Source organism: Cervus canadensis, chromosome 2 (genome assembly GCF_019320065.1).
Source record: "Cervus canadensis isolate Bull #8, Minnesota chromosome 2, ASM1932006v1, whole genome shotgun sequence".
Classification (NCBI taxonomy): Eukaryota; Metazoa; Chordata; class Mammalia; order Artiodactyla; family Cervidae; genus Cervus; species Cervus canadensis.
The window spans coordinates 22,351,300-22,367,397 of NC_057387.1; the positions used below are offsets into that span (position 1 = coordinate 22,351,300).

Sequence of the window (16,098 nt, forward strand, 5' to 3'; positions counted from 1 at the left end):
TCAAAACTAGCTTGTGCATCATGTGTCTTTAGTATCAGTCCATTGTACTAGGCACACTGCTACACGAAAAAGGGCGCTTAAGAAATGTTTGCTAAATGAATGACTGACTGAATGAATGAAGGGTGCAACACAACCCATTCGATGACTCTGTTCATTTTAAATGGACTTTGGCGCTTTTGCTCCCATAGCCTTCTTTGACAGCACTGGTCCTTCACTGTCGCATTCCTCCAGCTAGCCGGGGAGTGTGTGGATGTATGTGGGCGATACCCATCTCGCTGGATGATGTCTGTCTCTCCCGGAAAGTTCACTACCCTAGAGATTCAAGTTCAGAGCCCTAACACCACCCCTGGCAGAGGCCCGGCCCGGGGAGACTCTCCAGCGCCGAGTGAGTTAAGGCGCGTCCGGACTCGACGCGGGTTGGCAAGGCTGGAGGGGTGTCTGAGGACTCATAGTAGATCCCTCCGCGCGCAGCCCGGGCCGGCGCTTCTTCCTGCGGGAAACCCCTGGGTGCCGAAGGCGGCGGGGCCTGGCCGCGGCGACAGCGGGGCGGGGTTTGCGGTGGGAGGAGGCGGCCGAGGCGGAAGGACACACGAGGCTGCTTCGCTGCACACCCGAGAAAGTTTCAGCCAAACTTCGGGCGGCGGCTGTTGCGGCGGCCCAGGAACGGCGGACTCGGGGTGCAGGGAGTGGAGACACTGAAGCCTGAGCTTCGGGGCGCCGCGCGAGGCCGTGAGCCTCGGAAGTAGGAGGAGGGGAGGAGAAAGCGGGGGCTCCCCTGTCGGGACCCCCCTCCCCATGTGGATCTGCCCAGGCGGCGGCGGCGGAGGAGGAGGCGACCGAGAAGATGCCCGCCCTGCGCCCCGCTCCGCTGTGGGCGCTGCTGGCACTGTGGCTGTGCCGCGCGGCCCCGGCGCGTGGTGAGTATCCGACCGAAGGGTGCTGTCCCCGGCGCCCCGGCTCACGCCCCTCTGGCCCGGCCGGCCACCTGGGGCGACCATTGCCACCCTTCCGTCCTCCACTTTGCGAGAAGGCCGGGCTCGGCCGTCGGCGTGGAGTGAGGCCACTTAGTTCCTAAAGTTTGGACAGCCTCGGACCGCTCCCTGGGTGCGCCCCCTCCCCCTCGCCCCTCGCCGCCTGCAGCTCCCCTCCGCCTTTGGGTCCCACACACGCCTCCTCTGCCGGAGGGACGCCGGGCAGCAAGCCTCAGGAACTCCCTTTCTTGGAGCACTTGAGTTCGGGGATTTGGGAAACTTCGCCCGTTTGGCTTCGTGTTTCCTGGGGTTGGGGGAGAGCCGGGGGCGGGCTGCCTGGGACAACCATCGCCGGCCGCGGACCGCAGATGGGCTGAGCGCAGGAATGCCAGATTCTGTCGTGGAGGGAGCGGGGGCAGGGCGTCCCAACCCAGCGGCTTGCACCTTCACAGCCAGACTCAGCAATGCTGAAGGAAGGCCCACGGTGTGAATGGGTGGGTTTGGTTTGGATGGGGACGGGCTTTTGAGGCGCGCCCGAGTTCTGACGCTCTGAGTTCCCCGGTTCGCCACGAATCCGATGTGTAAAGTTTGGCTCGAGTCTTTGAAAGGTGGAGGCAGGAGCAGTAGGAAAACTGGTGTGGCTGCATGCTGAGCCACATGATTTAAAAATCTCTACTGCTGTTATTCTTTCCGAGGCGCAGAGCTCGGGCGCAGTTTCAGTCTGTGTCCAGCCTCAGGAATGTGGTGTGACGATCACCAACTCCTCCAACCTGGCAGCAGCTAAGGCTGTTCTTTTGGCATGGTTGGGGGTGGGGCAGGGGCGGGTGAAGAAGAGTGGATACGTTAATTCAAAGTGGTGCCTTCCAGAGCTTCTTTTTGGTTGGATATCTGCAACAGTCTTTCAGAACACGGTTGGATCGAGGAAAGGAAATCCAATCGTATCTTACCCATCCCACCCACAATCGTAGGATCCGAATTTCTTTCCATACTGTTTCGTGGAAAGAACCTGGGCTTTGGAGCTCTGCGCTGTAATCCTGGGTTCAAATCCAGCTCTGTTGTATGAGCTCACCAATAAAATGGGAATGAAATTACCCAACTAATAGGATTAATTACGAGAATGTATATTACACTGGTGGCAGTCAAAAGGTATTCAGAAAGTCCTTTGCAGGCAGGATTGTGTGTGTGTGTGTGTGTGTGTGTGTGTGTGTGTTTGGTGAACTCTCTGCTTCCAGTGGGATGGTGGCTTGTGCATGTTTGTTGAACTGGAAGTGGCCCCTTTTTTTTCCTAGCCTAATTTGAAGAAAGAGTTTTTCCTTTACCAAAAAACCTGGTACTTGAGCTATGACTCTTTGCAAATAGAGAAAGTAATGAAGATGCTGGGCTTTAGAAAGATTTGCTCTTTGTACATTGTTAACAGGCAGTTGACATGCCAATCACAGATGTTGAAAAGACACCAAAGTTATTTATCACAGTGCTGGGTTGTTCAACACCAAACCTTTCTTGGAAAGTTCAAAGTCCATACACCTCCGGGTCCCTAAGAATTTCAGAAGTGGACCAAGATGCTGTATGATGATGAATCAAAACACATGGTAATATTTTTGCCTTTCCTTTTTCTTTGAGCGAAAGCTTTAGTAAAGTGTAAATTTAGGATAGAGGAGTATAAACAATGGGCTAGTCTGAACATTGTAATCCTTGGTCTACCATTAGCTTTAGTTTTAGTAAATTATCTTCATGTTCTGTCATCTCCTCACCTATCAAAGAGAACCAGAAATCACTTATTTTAGAGAGTTGGAGGGAATAATAAATATGTTTGCAAAGTGATTTGCTAAATTAAGTGTTTAATGATAAGACATGTCAGGAATAGGATTACTCTGACACACAGGGCTTCTCTCATTCTAGGACCTATACTTCTGCCCCGATGAGGCACTGCTCTTACTAGCTAGCTTTCAGATGGACAAGTCGAGTGTTAGTGTTAGCTCAAAGACAGGATTTAGATATTTTGATTTCTAGACAGGTGTTCTTCAGAAGCTAAACTACATGGGAATAGAAGAGATTAAAAAGTCCTTTTCTTGGTACAGATCTTGAAACTTTTCAGAGTCTAGTAGTGAAAGCTTCTTGAATCTTCTCAATTTATTATCATTGTGCTTTGCCAAGGTATCAATTATAACACACCCTTTTAAACTTTTGAGTGTTCCTGTATTTGGCTAGTGGCCAGTTGTTAATTTAAACATCACTGAGTTCCTGAAGCAAGGAGCTGTCAGCCCATCTGTCTGATTGTCTAAACAGCTACCCAAGACCACCCCTTGCTCGTTGTTTTCTTTTGCTTTGCAGTGGGAAGTCACTCCCTGGTTTTGCTGCCTGCTAGATGATTTCTCAGTTGAATTCTTCTCTTTCTTTTAAAAAAAATCACAAAGAGTAATTGTTTTTTCTTTCAGATGAAGATAAAATTTACCCTAGAACTTATTTCTTCTTGTTCTTTCTGTTTTATTATTATTTCTTTTTGGGGAGGGAGGATGAGAGTGATTTTTTTTTTTTTAGTCTCTCTTTTTCCTGATGTTTTTGATTTTTTAAAAAATATCTACCCACATTCTTGGTATCTCTGTGCCATTCCCACTCTGCTGCCTCTTCTGTGAGCTGCTTATAGCCTAGAACAGTAACTTTTGGTTCACCTGAACTGTAGTCACTGACTTTAGGACCTTTAGAAAATGTTTGAATTCAGTGGGATATGCTTGGATGCTTCAGACCAGCCTTACAATGCATTTAAAAAATATCACACCCGCAGAAATTCTATTTTGCCCACAAAATTTGCATTGATCTAGTTCCCACTCTCTGATGCCATTCCTAGTGGTCTCACTCCTTACCTGGTCCACTGTGATAGAGCAAAGCTCCACATCCTGGCTGTATCTACAACACCCGGGCTGCCTCTTGCCTCAACACTCAGGGATTCTGGCACAGTAGGTCTGAGATTCCGTATTTTGAGATTCTGTATTTTTCAAGGTTTATAGGTGATTCTAATGCAGTAACTTGGTTGGAGCCCAGTGATATTTCATTATTCTCCCTCAGGTGTGTACCTGGGATACTTTCCTTTTTAATGTTAATAATGTTAATGATTTCCAGAAATTATTAACATGTTAACAAATTATATTAATAATATAATATATAATATAATATTATAATTATTAATATTAACATATTAACAAATTATTAACATATTATCCTTAATCAGCCATTCCAGTTCTTAACCCTTCTGACTCCCAAAGATTTTTGAAATTGGTGACATAAAAGCTGTAGAGTAAATAATATGTTATAATACATAGGAAATAATAAGTACTATTTCTTCTTGTTCATCTGAGCACAGTGGGTCCACATTGTCTCTTTAGAAGGGCTTCGTATATATTTGCATGATATTATTATAAGCTACCCCCTCCCTTTCCTCTCTGTTATCTCTTTTTCTTCAAGTTTCATTCACATGTATCATTTTTGGACACTTGGTCCTTAATGGTTTTAGAGCAAAAAATTCTAAGCTATGATTTGAATAAGAATATAATCAGATTTTACATTATCCTGAGGCATACACTTTTAAGTCCTTCTTTCTTGACATCTCTTGAACCATGACTTGAACCTTTTATTTCACTCCCACTCTTTCCTTATTCTCCTTCTTTCCTTTCTCTGCAGATGACTTGAAGCCAAAGGGTTTTCTTCTCTACTTTTCTTTCTCTATCTGTCTGCCATATGCATTGTATTTTGGGAAGTTCACTGGTCTAGGAGCCAGAAGACCAAAATTTTTCCTCCAGGTCAGCTGTTAATTGGTCTTGTGATCCTGTGGGAGGGCCACTACTTTGGTCCTCCATTTGCTTAGGCACTTTGTTCATAATCACTGAGCCCATTATGGACAAGTTGAGACAAGAATCTCTCTCCTGTGGTCCTCAGTCTAGTGCCCTGTCCACTCTCCACACCTCTTCCATCTTTTGTACAAATGAGCTCATGCACACACACACAAATCCTCAAGTGCTTATTGTTAGTGTGCCTCTTGAGGAAAAGAATTGTGTCTTTTCATTTGTGTGTGTTCTAATACCCCCACCCAACCGTGGGGTCTCAAAGAGTTGGATGAGACTGCGTACACACAGCGCACACAACCCTTGTTCCTAGTATGGTGCCTTGGCATCTGATAGGCACTCAATACACATTTGTTTCATTGAACAATTGCTTTTAGTAGTTTTCTTATTCTGGACTACTACAATACTTCAAGACAGTTTTTTAAAAAAGTAGTATTTGCAAGAGTTGCAAGTATTGCTTACCTTACCTTTGGGGGAAAACCTAATTTTTCCCTTCCCCAGATGTTTTATTTAAATTTGCCATTTTGAATTTCTGTGTGTGTGTGTGTGTGTGTGTGTGTGTGTGTGCTGGTTTCTTCTCTCTCTTTTTTTTTCTGATCACTTCTGCAATTCATAAAGGTCACTTTTACTTTGGAATTTAACCTCAAAGATGCTGGCATCCACCCTCTGCCTCTCACTTGAGTTGCCTCTACTGCTTCCTGTATTACTGTATTATTATGGCAGCAATTTCTATTATTTTGTCCAGAATTGCCACGCCTTATTGTAATTTGGACATTTTGAGGACTCTTGGATTATATTATTTTTAAAATTACAATTAAAAAGACCCTTTTTTATACTGGAGTATAGCTGATTAACAATGATGTATAGGGCTTCCCTGGTGGCTCAGTGGTAAAGAATTCACCTGCCAATGCAATGGAGACATGGGTTTGATCCCTGATCAGGAAGATCCTACATGCTGCAGAGCAACTAAGCCTGTGCACCCCAACTATCGAGCCTCTCTGCTCTAGAACCTGGGAGCCACAACTACTGAGCCCATGTGCTGCAGCTGCTGAAGCTGGTGCGCCCCAGAGCCTGTGCTCCACAAGAGCAGCCATCACAGTGAGAAGCCCATGCATCACAACTGGAGAGTAGCCCCCGTTCTCTGCAACTAGAGAAAAGTCTGTGTAGCAATGAAGACCCAGCACAGCCAAAACTTAATAAATAAAATTGTATAAAAAATGATCTAGTTACAGGCATACAGTAAAGTGATTCAGTTATACCCATACAAATATCTTTTGTTTTTCAGATTCCTTTCCCATTTAGGTTATTATAGAATATTGATCCAAGTTTCCCTGAGCTTTACAGTAGGTCCTTATTGGTTATCTACTTTAGTAGTATGTACATGTCATTCCCAAATTGAGGATAATTTGTTTAGATGATTTTTTTTTTTGAGATTTATTTCCTTGTGAGCTGCATATTGTAAACTTGAACTAGACCGAGCAGATATTTACATTTAGTATATTTGTTTTTTCCCCTCCAAGAGGGTTCCATTGAAAATCACCATCACCAATAAAAAGCAAAAGGTGACACATGGTAAGTACATTTTTCAGAGAACCACAGAGGGTGAGTTATCTCCAGAATGAAATTTGTTCCTTGAGGGCAGAGACCATGTCACACGCATCCCTTCCCTGGCCTGTGCCCAGCATGTGGTCAGCCGGGCAGCAGGTCCTTCCTGGTCATGGCACCTGTGACTCCTGCTCTGCCCGCCCCAGCTTTGGGACATCCTGGAAGACAGGTGATGGTGAGTCAGAGATGTGTCTTTACAGTCCTTTCTGCTTTGAAAAGATCAGTTAAAGGTGGACCCCACCTATACTTTTTATGCTCTCTCTTTTTATTAATTAATGGGTAGTTGAAAGTTTCCTCTTTGTTGACTTGTTTGTTGGGAGGAACTTAAAAAATTCACATAGTCCTTCCATCTGTCCCATGGTGATTCTGACCCTCTTAGAATATCCTGGTTAAGGTGTAGCCTACCTTTTTTCTCCTTGATCACCTCTTCTGATAGACAGCTCCCTCCTTCTGGAGGCAGATGAGTCTGGATTTGGACAGCTGTAATTCTTTGAAAGATCTTCTTATATTCAGTTGTAATCTTCCTCCTCATGACTTGCACCCATTGGCATCTTCTCAGGAATTTGTCTCAAAGAGTCCTGAGCCTTTTGTGTTAGGGATCCAGAGGCACCCTTTACTGAACTGACACCCAGCCTTCCGTAAAAGGAGTTAAACCCAGTGAGGACCTTGAAGATGATCCCATCAGAGGTGATTGCTTGGGTTAATCATTGGAGCCCTATGCGTTTTGTACCTCCCTTCCCAGATGGCAGTGGTGGGAGGGCAGTATTTGTTGAGCAGTGTGTCCCCAACCTCTCTTATAAAAGAACACCTGGGGTCTTCTCCTGGAGATTCTCATTCAGTGAGTCTGGAATAGTGTCTGTGAATTTGTATATTTAAGAAATGGCCAGGTAACTTTTATACTAGGGACGTTTTGGAATCACTGCAGAGAATCTAGGAAGGCTAAGGGCTTTTTTGTTTTGTTTTTGTTTGTTTAGTCTTTGAAAGTGCTAGAGATGGGTTGCTTTGACTGTGGGTCCTGTGGTCACTTTTTTTTCCCTTGAAAGTGCCTGCTTCTTATTGAATGCCTAGCTCACTAGGGAGAAGAAAGCCACTCTGGTATCCTCAAAAGGCTAATAAAATTATTTAGTTGTAAAAAAGTGGGGTTTTTTGGCAGTCTTAGGACTGCCATGTGTGTATCATGTATGACTTTGGTGGATGCCTCCTTATCCCTCCATCAGGATATTACCTGAGATGCCAGAATACATAAAAATTCCAGTTTTCTTGGTGTCTGTTAAGGAATTCTTTCCTTAGCCCTTGTGAATGATGCTGTCTTTGAGGATGTCTGTCTTGTTAACCCATGAACACATATCTGGTGTCAGGGATTTCCCTCAGATATGTTAGTGAAAAAGATATAAAGGTCATTCCTCTCAGGCAGTCCTGCTTTTGGGGTGTCTGGGCTGCTGCAGCAAATACAATAAGGAAGGTAAGATAAAGGGGGTCTGGAGGACTTCTTGAGCAGAATTGAGCAGTCTGCAAGAAGGGGCTCAGAAATGCGCCTCTAACAAAGACACTTGGTCTTGCTGTTCGTGATAGGAAGAAGGAAGTGGCTTCAGATCTGAAAGGATACGCTCATGGCCTCTAGATGGGACAAATAGCAGTGTTCGTTGGCAGTGGTAGGAAGTTGGCTATAGGTCTGTTCTTTCTTTTCTCCTCCCCTGGAGAACCAGCTGTGTGGCAGAAAATACACTGTGACATTAAAAAGAATAGTAAAGCCAAGAAGCGGGGAATGGTACAAGCCATAGCTAGGAGTGAGCAAAACAAAGCAATTATTGTATTAATTTGTTTATATATATAAATATATAAATTTCTATATAACTCTAGTAGGAGCCTTACTTAGCTCTAAGCCCTGAGCTATAAGATTTATTATCTGTGAAGCTGTGCTGTCTTAGTGGTGTGTTAGGGAGGACTGTGGTGTGTTGTCAACCTTAATTTCTGTGTTTCCCCTAGCATCACATGGTAGGCAGTAAGGGGATTCTACTTTTCTAGCTGTGTAGGAGTCTTTGACCAAATGGAAGATAGAGACCTGCCCCCAAGGAGCTGACATCATCATGCAGACAAGACAGATGAGCACACACAGTTAGGAGCATGAAGTACAGTTACTTAGTAACTTATCTGTAATGGCTGAGAGCTGTTTCCTGCAGTCAGAGTGACTAAGAGCTCTAGGGTCTGGGGGGAGTAAATCTAGAAGCACCAGGGAACAGCCACCCCCAGCTCACCCCTGCTGGGCTTGTCTGCTATTCTCCTCTTTCTCTGTTGGAATTTAAAAGTATCAAAACTTGACTTGGGGGAAAGACAAAGAGCGCTTTGTTTGGTGGGGGTGTAAATATAAATTTGGCACATGTTGTGGTGTCTATTATGTCTGTTAGTGGGTTTGTGGCAAGAGAGAGGGCTGTGTTCTCAGACTTGGATGCCTAGCCTGATCTTGGACAAGTTAAGGTGGAAGTATCTCCTTTGGAAGATGTGGTTCTCAGTGGCAGTCGCTGAAGGAACTTCTGGTCACAGTCAGGCAGTGACTGAAGTGCAATGTGGACACACCCCGAGTTGCTGCCTCAGGTTCCATTGATTAATCATGCCAACATCTCCCTCACCCTCTTGTGCTTGTCTTGGCAAAACCCTGTCCTACCGGCTCTTCAGAGTTTGGGCTTTACTGGATGATTGAATGAACTCTTAAGGGGTTCATTTTACTGTCTCTTGCCACTCTTGAACTGTAGGCCAGTTACCACAGTCCAGCTCTGGTTCCCTTGATCTCCCAATCAGGCGGTGAGGGGGCTGTGTCTCTCTTCCCATTGGACTGAAGGACCTTCCCCAGAGACCTCTAGGGCAGTTTCTGGTCTTCAAGTCAGTTCTGTCTGCAGGATATTGGCAGTGACTCTAGTTCTTTGTATCAACCAAACATCATGCCAAGATGGAGTCATCATCTCACAAAGGCGGGTTGTATCCATGGGCATTGTGAAACCTGTTTCTGGGTTAAGAGTAGTGCTCTCACCTCATATATTTATTTATAGGAAGAAAGCCTTGGTGTATTTTGTGAGGTAAGGAAAACATGATGATAATATTTTGGTTGGACTCAGATATTGTCTTCCTAATAATGTGATATCTTTTAACAAATAGTATCCCTTTAAAATACAGTTTTGCTTGCTGACTGAAGTGTATACAAGAAGCTGTGGTTACATTCTAAAGTATACTAGCTCATTCAGAGACAGGTGCACTTTAACATTGGTATTTGCTCCTTTTTCGTCTCTTTTCACTCTCATCTCTGTTTTGTGAGGAGATTCTGGGAGGCTTTTAAGCCTCAAAGATTAAATAATCTATTTTAACTAGTACCTAACAGGGAGAGGTTGCTATGCTGGCTTACTTATTCAACATTCCAATAAGAGAAAAATTGATACTGTTTAAGCACTAATATGTTGTGTTGAGTTTCTGAATATGAATAGTCAGAACACTAGATAGTGTTAAATTGTTAACTTCTCTAAATGGTAAAGTGGTATGCTGCAAAGAAACTTTTGTTTAATTCTCTGCTTTCATGTGCCTTTGTCTATAAAGTGCAGAGACTCACTGAAGTTAGAGGACATGTATATTTTGATTATTACTTTTTACTGTTTTCTTTGCTGAGAATATGCCTTTATTTGCTAGATCTTTTTAAATTGGAACATGAAGGACATTTACTTTATTACAACATTTAAAGCACTCTCTAATCTTATGAGGATTATTAGAGAAAAAAAATGTCTGTAAATCATGCAGGTTTGAGATGTTACTATATAAAGTAGTAACAATATGTCATGGTTCCTGTGACATAAACTTTTAAGAGATTTAAGGAAAATTTGGTTGTAACTGAAAACAAACATTGTAACATTTAAAGGTAGGTTTACATAGCAACAGAATTATTCCTTATGTTTACATGTAATTAACTCATATTTATGCTTTGTTGATTTTCTCTGGCATCTCTACAAGAATTTTTTTGGCCAGGAGGTATTGGGCTTCACTGGTGGCTCATTGGTAAAGAACCTGCCTGCCAGTGCAGGAGACTGGTTAGATCCTTGGGTCGGGAAGATCCCCCGGAGAATGAAATGGCAACCCACTCCAGGATTCCTGCCTGGGTAATCCCACGGACAGAGGAGCCTGGCGGGCTACATACATGGAGTCACAAAAGAGTCAGACACAACTTAGCAATTAAACAACAATTTTTCAAGTAATTATATTTAAAGGTGGTTCAGGAGTTCATCACCAGCTTGATAAATATGAGTTTGAGCAAGCTCTGGGAGTTGGTGATGGACAGGGAAGCCCGGCGTGCTGCAGTCCATGGGGTCACAAAGAGTCGGACACAACTGAGCGACTAAACTGAAGGACCTTTGAAAAGTATAAGAAAAATCCACAGTCACACCACTGTTAATATTCTGATGTACATCATTTGGTCTTTTTATCAACTCTTAAAAATTGTAGATTTATAATGTATATACAGTTTTCTGTTCTGCCTTTCTTTGATTTCTCCTTTGCTTTGGTTACATATTTGTCTCCATCATTTTTTTCCCTGCATAAATGACACTTTATAAATGCCAGATTTTAAATCTGGCATTTAAATGCCATTCTGTATAGATGATCTTTATACAGAAATTCCCCTCTTTAGGATATTTCTATTAAGCTGGATTTCCAGAAGAGAAATTACTATGCCAAAGAGTGATTTTTAAAAATTGGGAAATAAGCAGAAAAACATAGGAGAAAATTAAAATCTCCAATAATCCCATCACCTTTCATCAAAACCCTCACTTAATATTTTGTTACGTTTCATACAGTTGTTTTTCTGTGCCTCTTACTGTAATTAAGATTTTAGCATATTATAGTTTTACAATATACTTCTGTACCACTGAAAATATTGTGAACACTTTCCTATATATGTAAATAATTTTTTTCTTTATGTTTCTTTCTTTTTATTGAAGTATAGTTGATTTACAATATTGTATTAGTAGGGCTTCCCTGGTGGCTCATTGGTAAAGAATCTGCCTGCAGTGCAGGAGACCCGGGTTTGATTCCTGTGTCAGGAAGATCCCCTGAGAAGGGATTGGCTACCCACCATATTCTTCCCTGAAGAATTCCATGGACAGAGTTGCTTGGTGGGCTACAGTCCATGAGGTCACAAAGAATCTGACACAGCTGAGCAACTAACACTTTTGGTGTACAGCAAAATAATTAAAAGAGAATATATATACTCTCATTCTTTTCCATTATAGTTTATTATAAGATGTTAAATATATATATATATTTCCTGTGTATAAATATTTTTTAAAAACATGGTTTTAAAGTCTGCCTACTGTTTTATCTGAAGATTCTATTATATTTTATTTAAACTGAGATCAAGTCTTGGTTTCCAGCTTTCATAATTATAAATAATGTTGTGATGAACAGTCTCATGTGTAAATAATGGTAGGAATATATATTTTCTTAACATAAATTCCAAGAAGTCAAATTATTTTATCAAAGATGATGGACCTTTGTGTGGCTTTTGATACACACTGCCAAATTTCTTTTCATATAGTTTGACCAAGTTATACTGTATTAGTTGAATATGAGACTGTCCATGTTTCTAACCATCATCAACACTGGTTTTATTTTTACAACTCTTTAACAATTTGGTAAGTGGTAAATGCTACCTCATCTTAATTGGTCTCTCTGCTTGCAGTGATCTTGAATGTTTTTCATGTGATCAGTGGCCGTTTCTATTGCCTTTTCTTTTTATTTATTTTGGTAAACTGTGTCTTTTATTCATCAAGGTTCTTAGTTTTTGGTTACTGATTTGGAATACTTCTTTAAATATTAAAGGTATTCTTTTTATCTTAAATGTGTCAAAACACACATGGATACATTAAACTACATAATATCAAATTGCTACCAGTATTGATATATCAAAAATTACTTAATAGCTTTTAAAAAATCCTTTGATTTCTAATGCGCTTTGTCAATTTTCTGTGTATTTGTTAACTGGTATTTTCTGTAATTACTTTAAAATTCTAATCTGACTGTATCATAAATCAACAAGCTGTCAGTTGTGTGTGCTCAGAAAATACACGTTTACTTTAGTATCTTATAAAAAGATACTGGAGGAAGAAAAAAAAAAAACAGTCTATTCTGAAGCAAGCTCTGTTTTTGGGTGGTGGGTGGAGGGTAACCTGCTTCTGTCTTGTCTTTTTAGATATCCAGGATCTTGGAACATCCCTGGAAGGTGGACCTGATATTCACTGCTAAATCTGGCATTCTGACCTAATTTATAGTTGTGCAGTGGTCTAGCTGATCCATTTGGTTAGCCAGCAGGATGACTAAGATTCTTTCTCCTCTCTCTTCACCAAATTGATTAGTTGTGGGATAGAACTGACTCAATCAACCTGTTGTTTTGGCACCCCAGGAACACCACCTGTTTCTTAGATTTCTCCCTCCAGCCTCCCACTGACCTAGCTCAGTGCTGTGTGCACAGTGGGTAGGAGATCCTTGTTGTTGCTGAAGAATGTTGCAATAAAGAAGAGTAGATTGCTTTTTTTCCCCACGCTTGTATGTTCTTAAGGCATCCTGCTGCTTTTGACATAAGAGTTCCAGCTGAACTGCTGTATGTGGCAGCTCTGTGGGTCTTAAGTGTTTGATTCAGAGTAATTTCAGGCAATATGAATGCTTTCTTAAGTATCATTGGAATTTACTGGGCTGGTTGTTTGCCAGCTATTACCATATTTAGCATGAGGAGACCTGGAGAACAAGGACATTTCTGACCAACCAAAGAAGGAAACCTCTCTGAAGGATTGCAACTTTTTTTTTTTTTTAAGGTATAGGTTAAGAGAATTGCTAGAGTGAGATTCCAGTTTGTGTCCCCTGGTCTTTGATATTCTGCCCCATCCACAAAATTAACTTATGGATGGGAAAAGAGGTTTGATGGTGAAGCTTTTTCTCACCCTGAAGTCTATTTATACTGTTTCTGGGAGGAAATTAGAGAATTCTTACTCATAGACTGCACCGAGAGGCTTAATCAGCAGGTGAAGTTGTTGCTTAAAAACAGGTTAAAAAACAGTTTTATGTTTCTTCTTGAAGCCTTATTACTTTTCTGCTTTGTCATGATCTGAATTTATTTTGGCCCAATCCTTTTCTCCCTCCTACTTTTGAAATTATCAGCCTTCTCTCTGTGGCTTAAAATTTCTCTGCCTCAGTTTTTCCATTTTAAAGATGAAGATAGTATTTGAAAGGACCACTCAGTGCAATTAACATAAAACATAAAACGACCCTAACATTTACATAGCAATGTGGAGTTTACAGAACACTCTTACACAATTGCCTCCTTTAATCTCACAAAATCTTGGTTGAAACTGAGCCTCTGAGGGGTTAGTTGGCTTGTATACCATTGTTTAGCCCTAGATAATAAGTGACAGAGCTGGGACTTAAACTTGTGGTTTGACTTTTAAAACCTCAGCTTTTTTTTTTTTTTCTTTTTAAATGTTTAATTCTTACTATGTGTCATTCTCTTAGGGCTTTATATATATATTTTCTCATTTAATTCACATGGCTGTCCTTTGAGGTAGACAGTAATTAGCTATACTGCTGCTGCTGCTGCTGCTAAGTCGCTTCAGTCGTGTCCAACTCTGTGCGACCCCATAGACGGCAGCCCACCAGGCTCCTTGGTTCCTGGGATTCTTAGCTATACTACAGGTAAGGAAATAGGAGCTTAGACTCATAGCTTTGGGTCTTGGGGCGAATAATAAGGTGGTTAAAGGATGGAGCCAGGATTCAGACCTCTGGCTCTTGGGCCTCTGTAGTCAACCATGGCACTTTGTTCCCATTCATACAATCATGCCTCATGACAACCTTTGAGATTGAGAGTAGGGGAAACAGACCTGTAACGTGCTCAGGATAATGGAATTAGTAAGTGGCAGAGTTGGGACTGATTGAATGATTGGTTTAGCCTACTTGTCTCCATAACCCTTACTCTTTCTATACACTCAAAATACATGTTTTTAATCATTGTATATTGATAAGATTGTCAGTTCATTGAACATGGGAGCCAGCTGTTAGAAATCATTGGTATATTCTGAATAAAAGGATTGATTTTAGTTGGCTAATGGCTCTGGCCTTTTCTCAGTTGATTTCTGTCACCGGGACTAGCAGATTGAATTTGGGTTGAGAGGAAGGGAGTTCCAATGAAGGGGGTCTTTAAGCCAGAAAGGGCCACAGTTATGAGCTCTTCAGAAGCCTGCTCTCAAGATCAGTGGCCCAGCTCCTGAGGGCTCTGCTGGGGGACATTTTCTGTTTGTGTTTTGAGAGACTTCTTTTGAGAGGGAGTTGTCAGCTCAGAGGGAGAAAGGGTGGGGATACCCCAGGCTCTTAACTCACTGGCCCTGTGTCCCTGTTTCTTAAGCACTCTGTGCCAAGATTTCATTATTTTTAAAGTGAAGGTAATAGGAGCATGTAGTTGCTCGGCTTGTTAGGAGGATTCAGTAAGTCAGTAAGTGTTACATTCATGGCATGTATTGAGAGTGCAGTAAGTAGTAGTTACTGGTGGTGATGTTTTGTGTTGCAGTATAGACTGGCTTTTTGTTGCTTTCACTTCTTTTTAATCAAAAGTGGATGAGTGATTCAGATCCTTGGTGAGAAATAGGAGCTTCATGTTTGCAGCATGTAGATTGTTCACTGGTTTCCTGTGAGCCTATAAATATTTAGGGGTATTGTATTTAAGTCTGTTCCTTTAATGGGGTATACTTCCAATTTGGAGAATTTGTCTACCATACAAATTGTATTGATAGGTGCTGAATCATTTCCCCTTATTTATTAACCAGACATTTGTGGTTGGATTAGTTTAGTACAGAAACTATGATTTTTTTTTTTTTGTCTGAGATATAGCTTTGAGGAGAATATCAGAGGGACACTCTTGTTCCCCCCTTTCCTATGACATGATAAACATCATCACGTGCCATCTGGTGTCACCATGCATTTGATGCTTTAATTAGACTTATAGCACCAAATGAACTATCTCTTTGAAATAACAGAAGTACCTCATGGTCTGTTATTACAGCTTTAAGGGCTCCCGGAGATTTTGGAATCTCAGACTGGGAACCGCCCATCTAGTCCATCCTTGATTTACAGATGAGGAAAGCAAAGCCTCCAAACTCATTAGTCAAATGATGTATCAGTATGTTGACCCTCTGTTTTTGAAATCTGAGAAGGGACCAATGAAGCAGTGGGAAGGGTGGGGTGGGGGAAAAGTGTGGCTATGTTGAAAATGTCAGTGATAGCAGAGAAAATATTTGCCTGTGAGACCCTGCCTGTCTCTTTGGACTTCTTTGTAGTGGTTAAGACAACCCAATGGGGCTGGAGTCGTTAGTGATTCAGAATTGGATTAGCCGGGACTGGTGGAATTACTTTCTCAGAAAATGGTTTCATATTTTAACATTTGTTTCCCATGACAGTTTGCTTATTCTCAAGTTTTGGCAGCCACGAGCAAATGGTTGTCAGGTTTTTTGTTTTGTTTTGTTTTAAGACAAAACTCCAAATTTTATTTTGCCAATTTAGTAAATGGTATTCTACCTACCACTCCTTTCTGCCCCCTCTGTAATTATTTCTCAAACTTTGTTTTTCAGTTGTGGAAGTACTATGAAAGGTTTTCTTTTATAGTCTGAGATATT

At 41.8% G+C, this 16,098-nt stretch overlaps 1 protein-coding gene across 1 annotated transcript in view; it reads left to right on the top strand.

The window, feature by feature from the left end:
* The first annotated feature begins 591 nt into the window (after window positions 1–591).
* NOTCH2 (notch receptor 2) overlaps window positions 592–16,098 on the top strand; it is a 170,476-nt gene continuing 154,969 nt past the window's right edge. Inside the window, exon 1 of the mRNA XM_043459398.1 lies at window positions 592–917. Within this exon, the coding sequence (XP_043315333.1) occupies window positions 845–917 (73 nt within the window). The 5' untranslated portion in view covers window positions 592–844. The remainder of the gene's footprint in view (window positions 918–16,098) is intronic.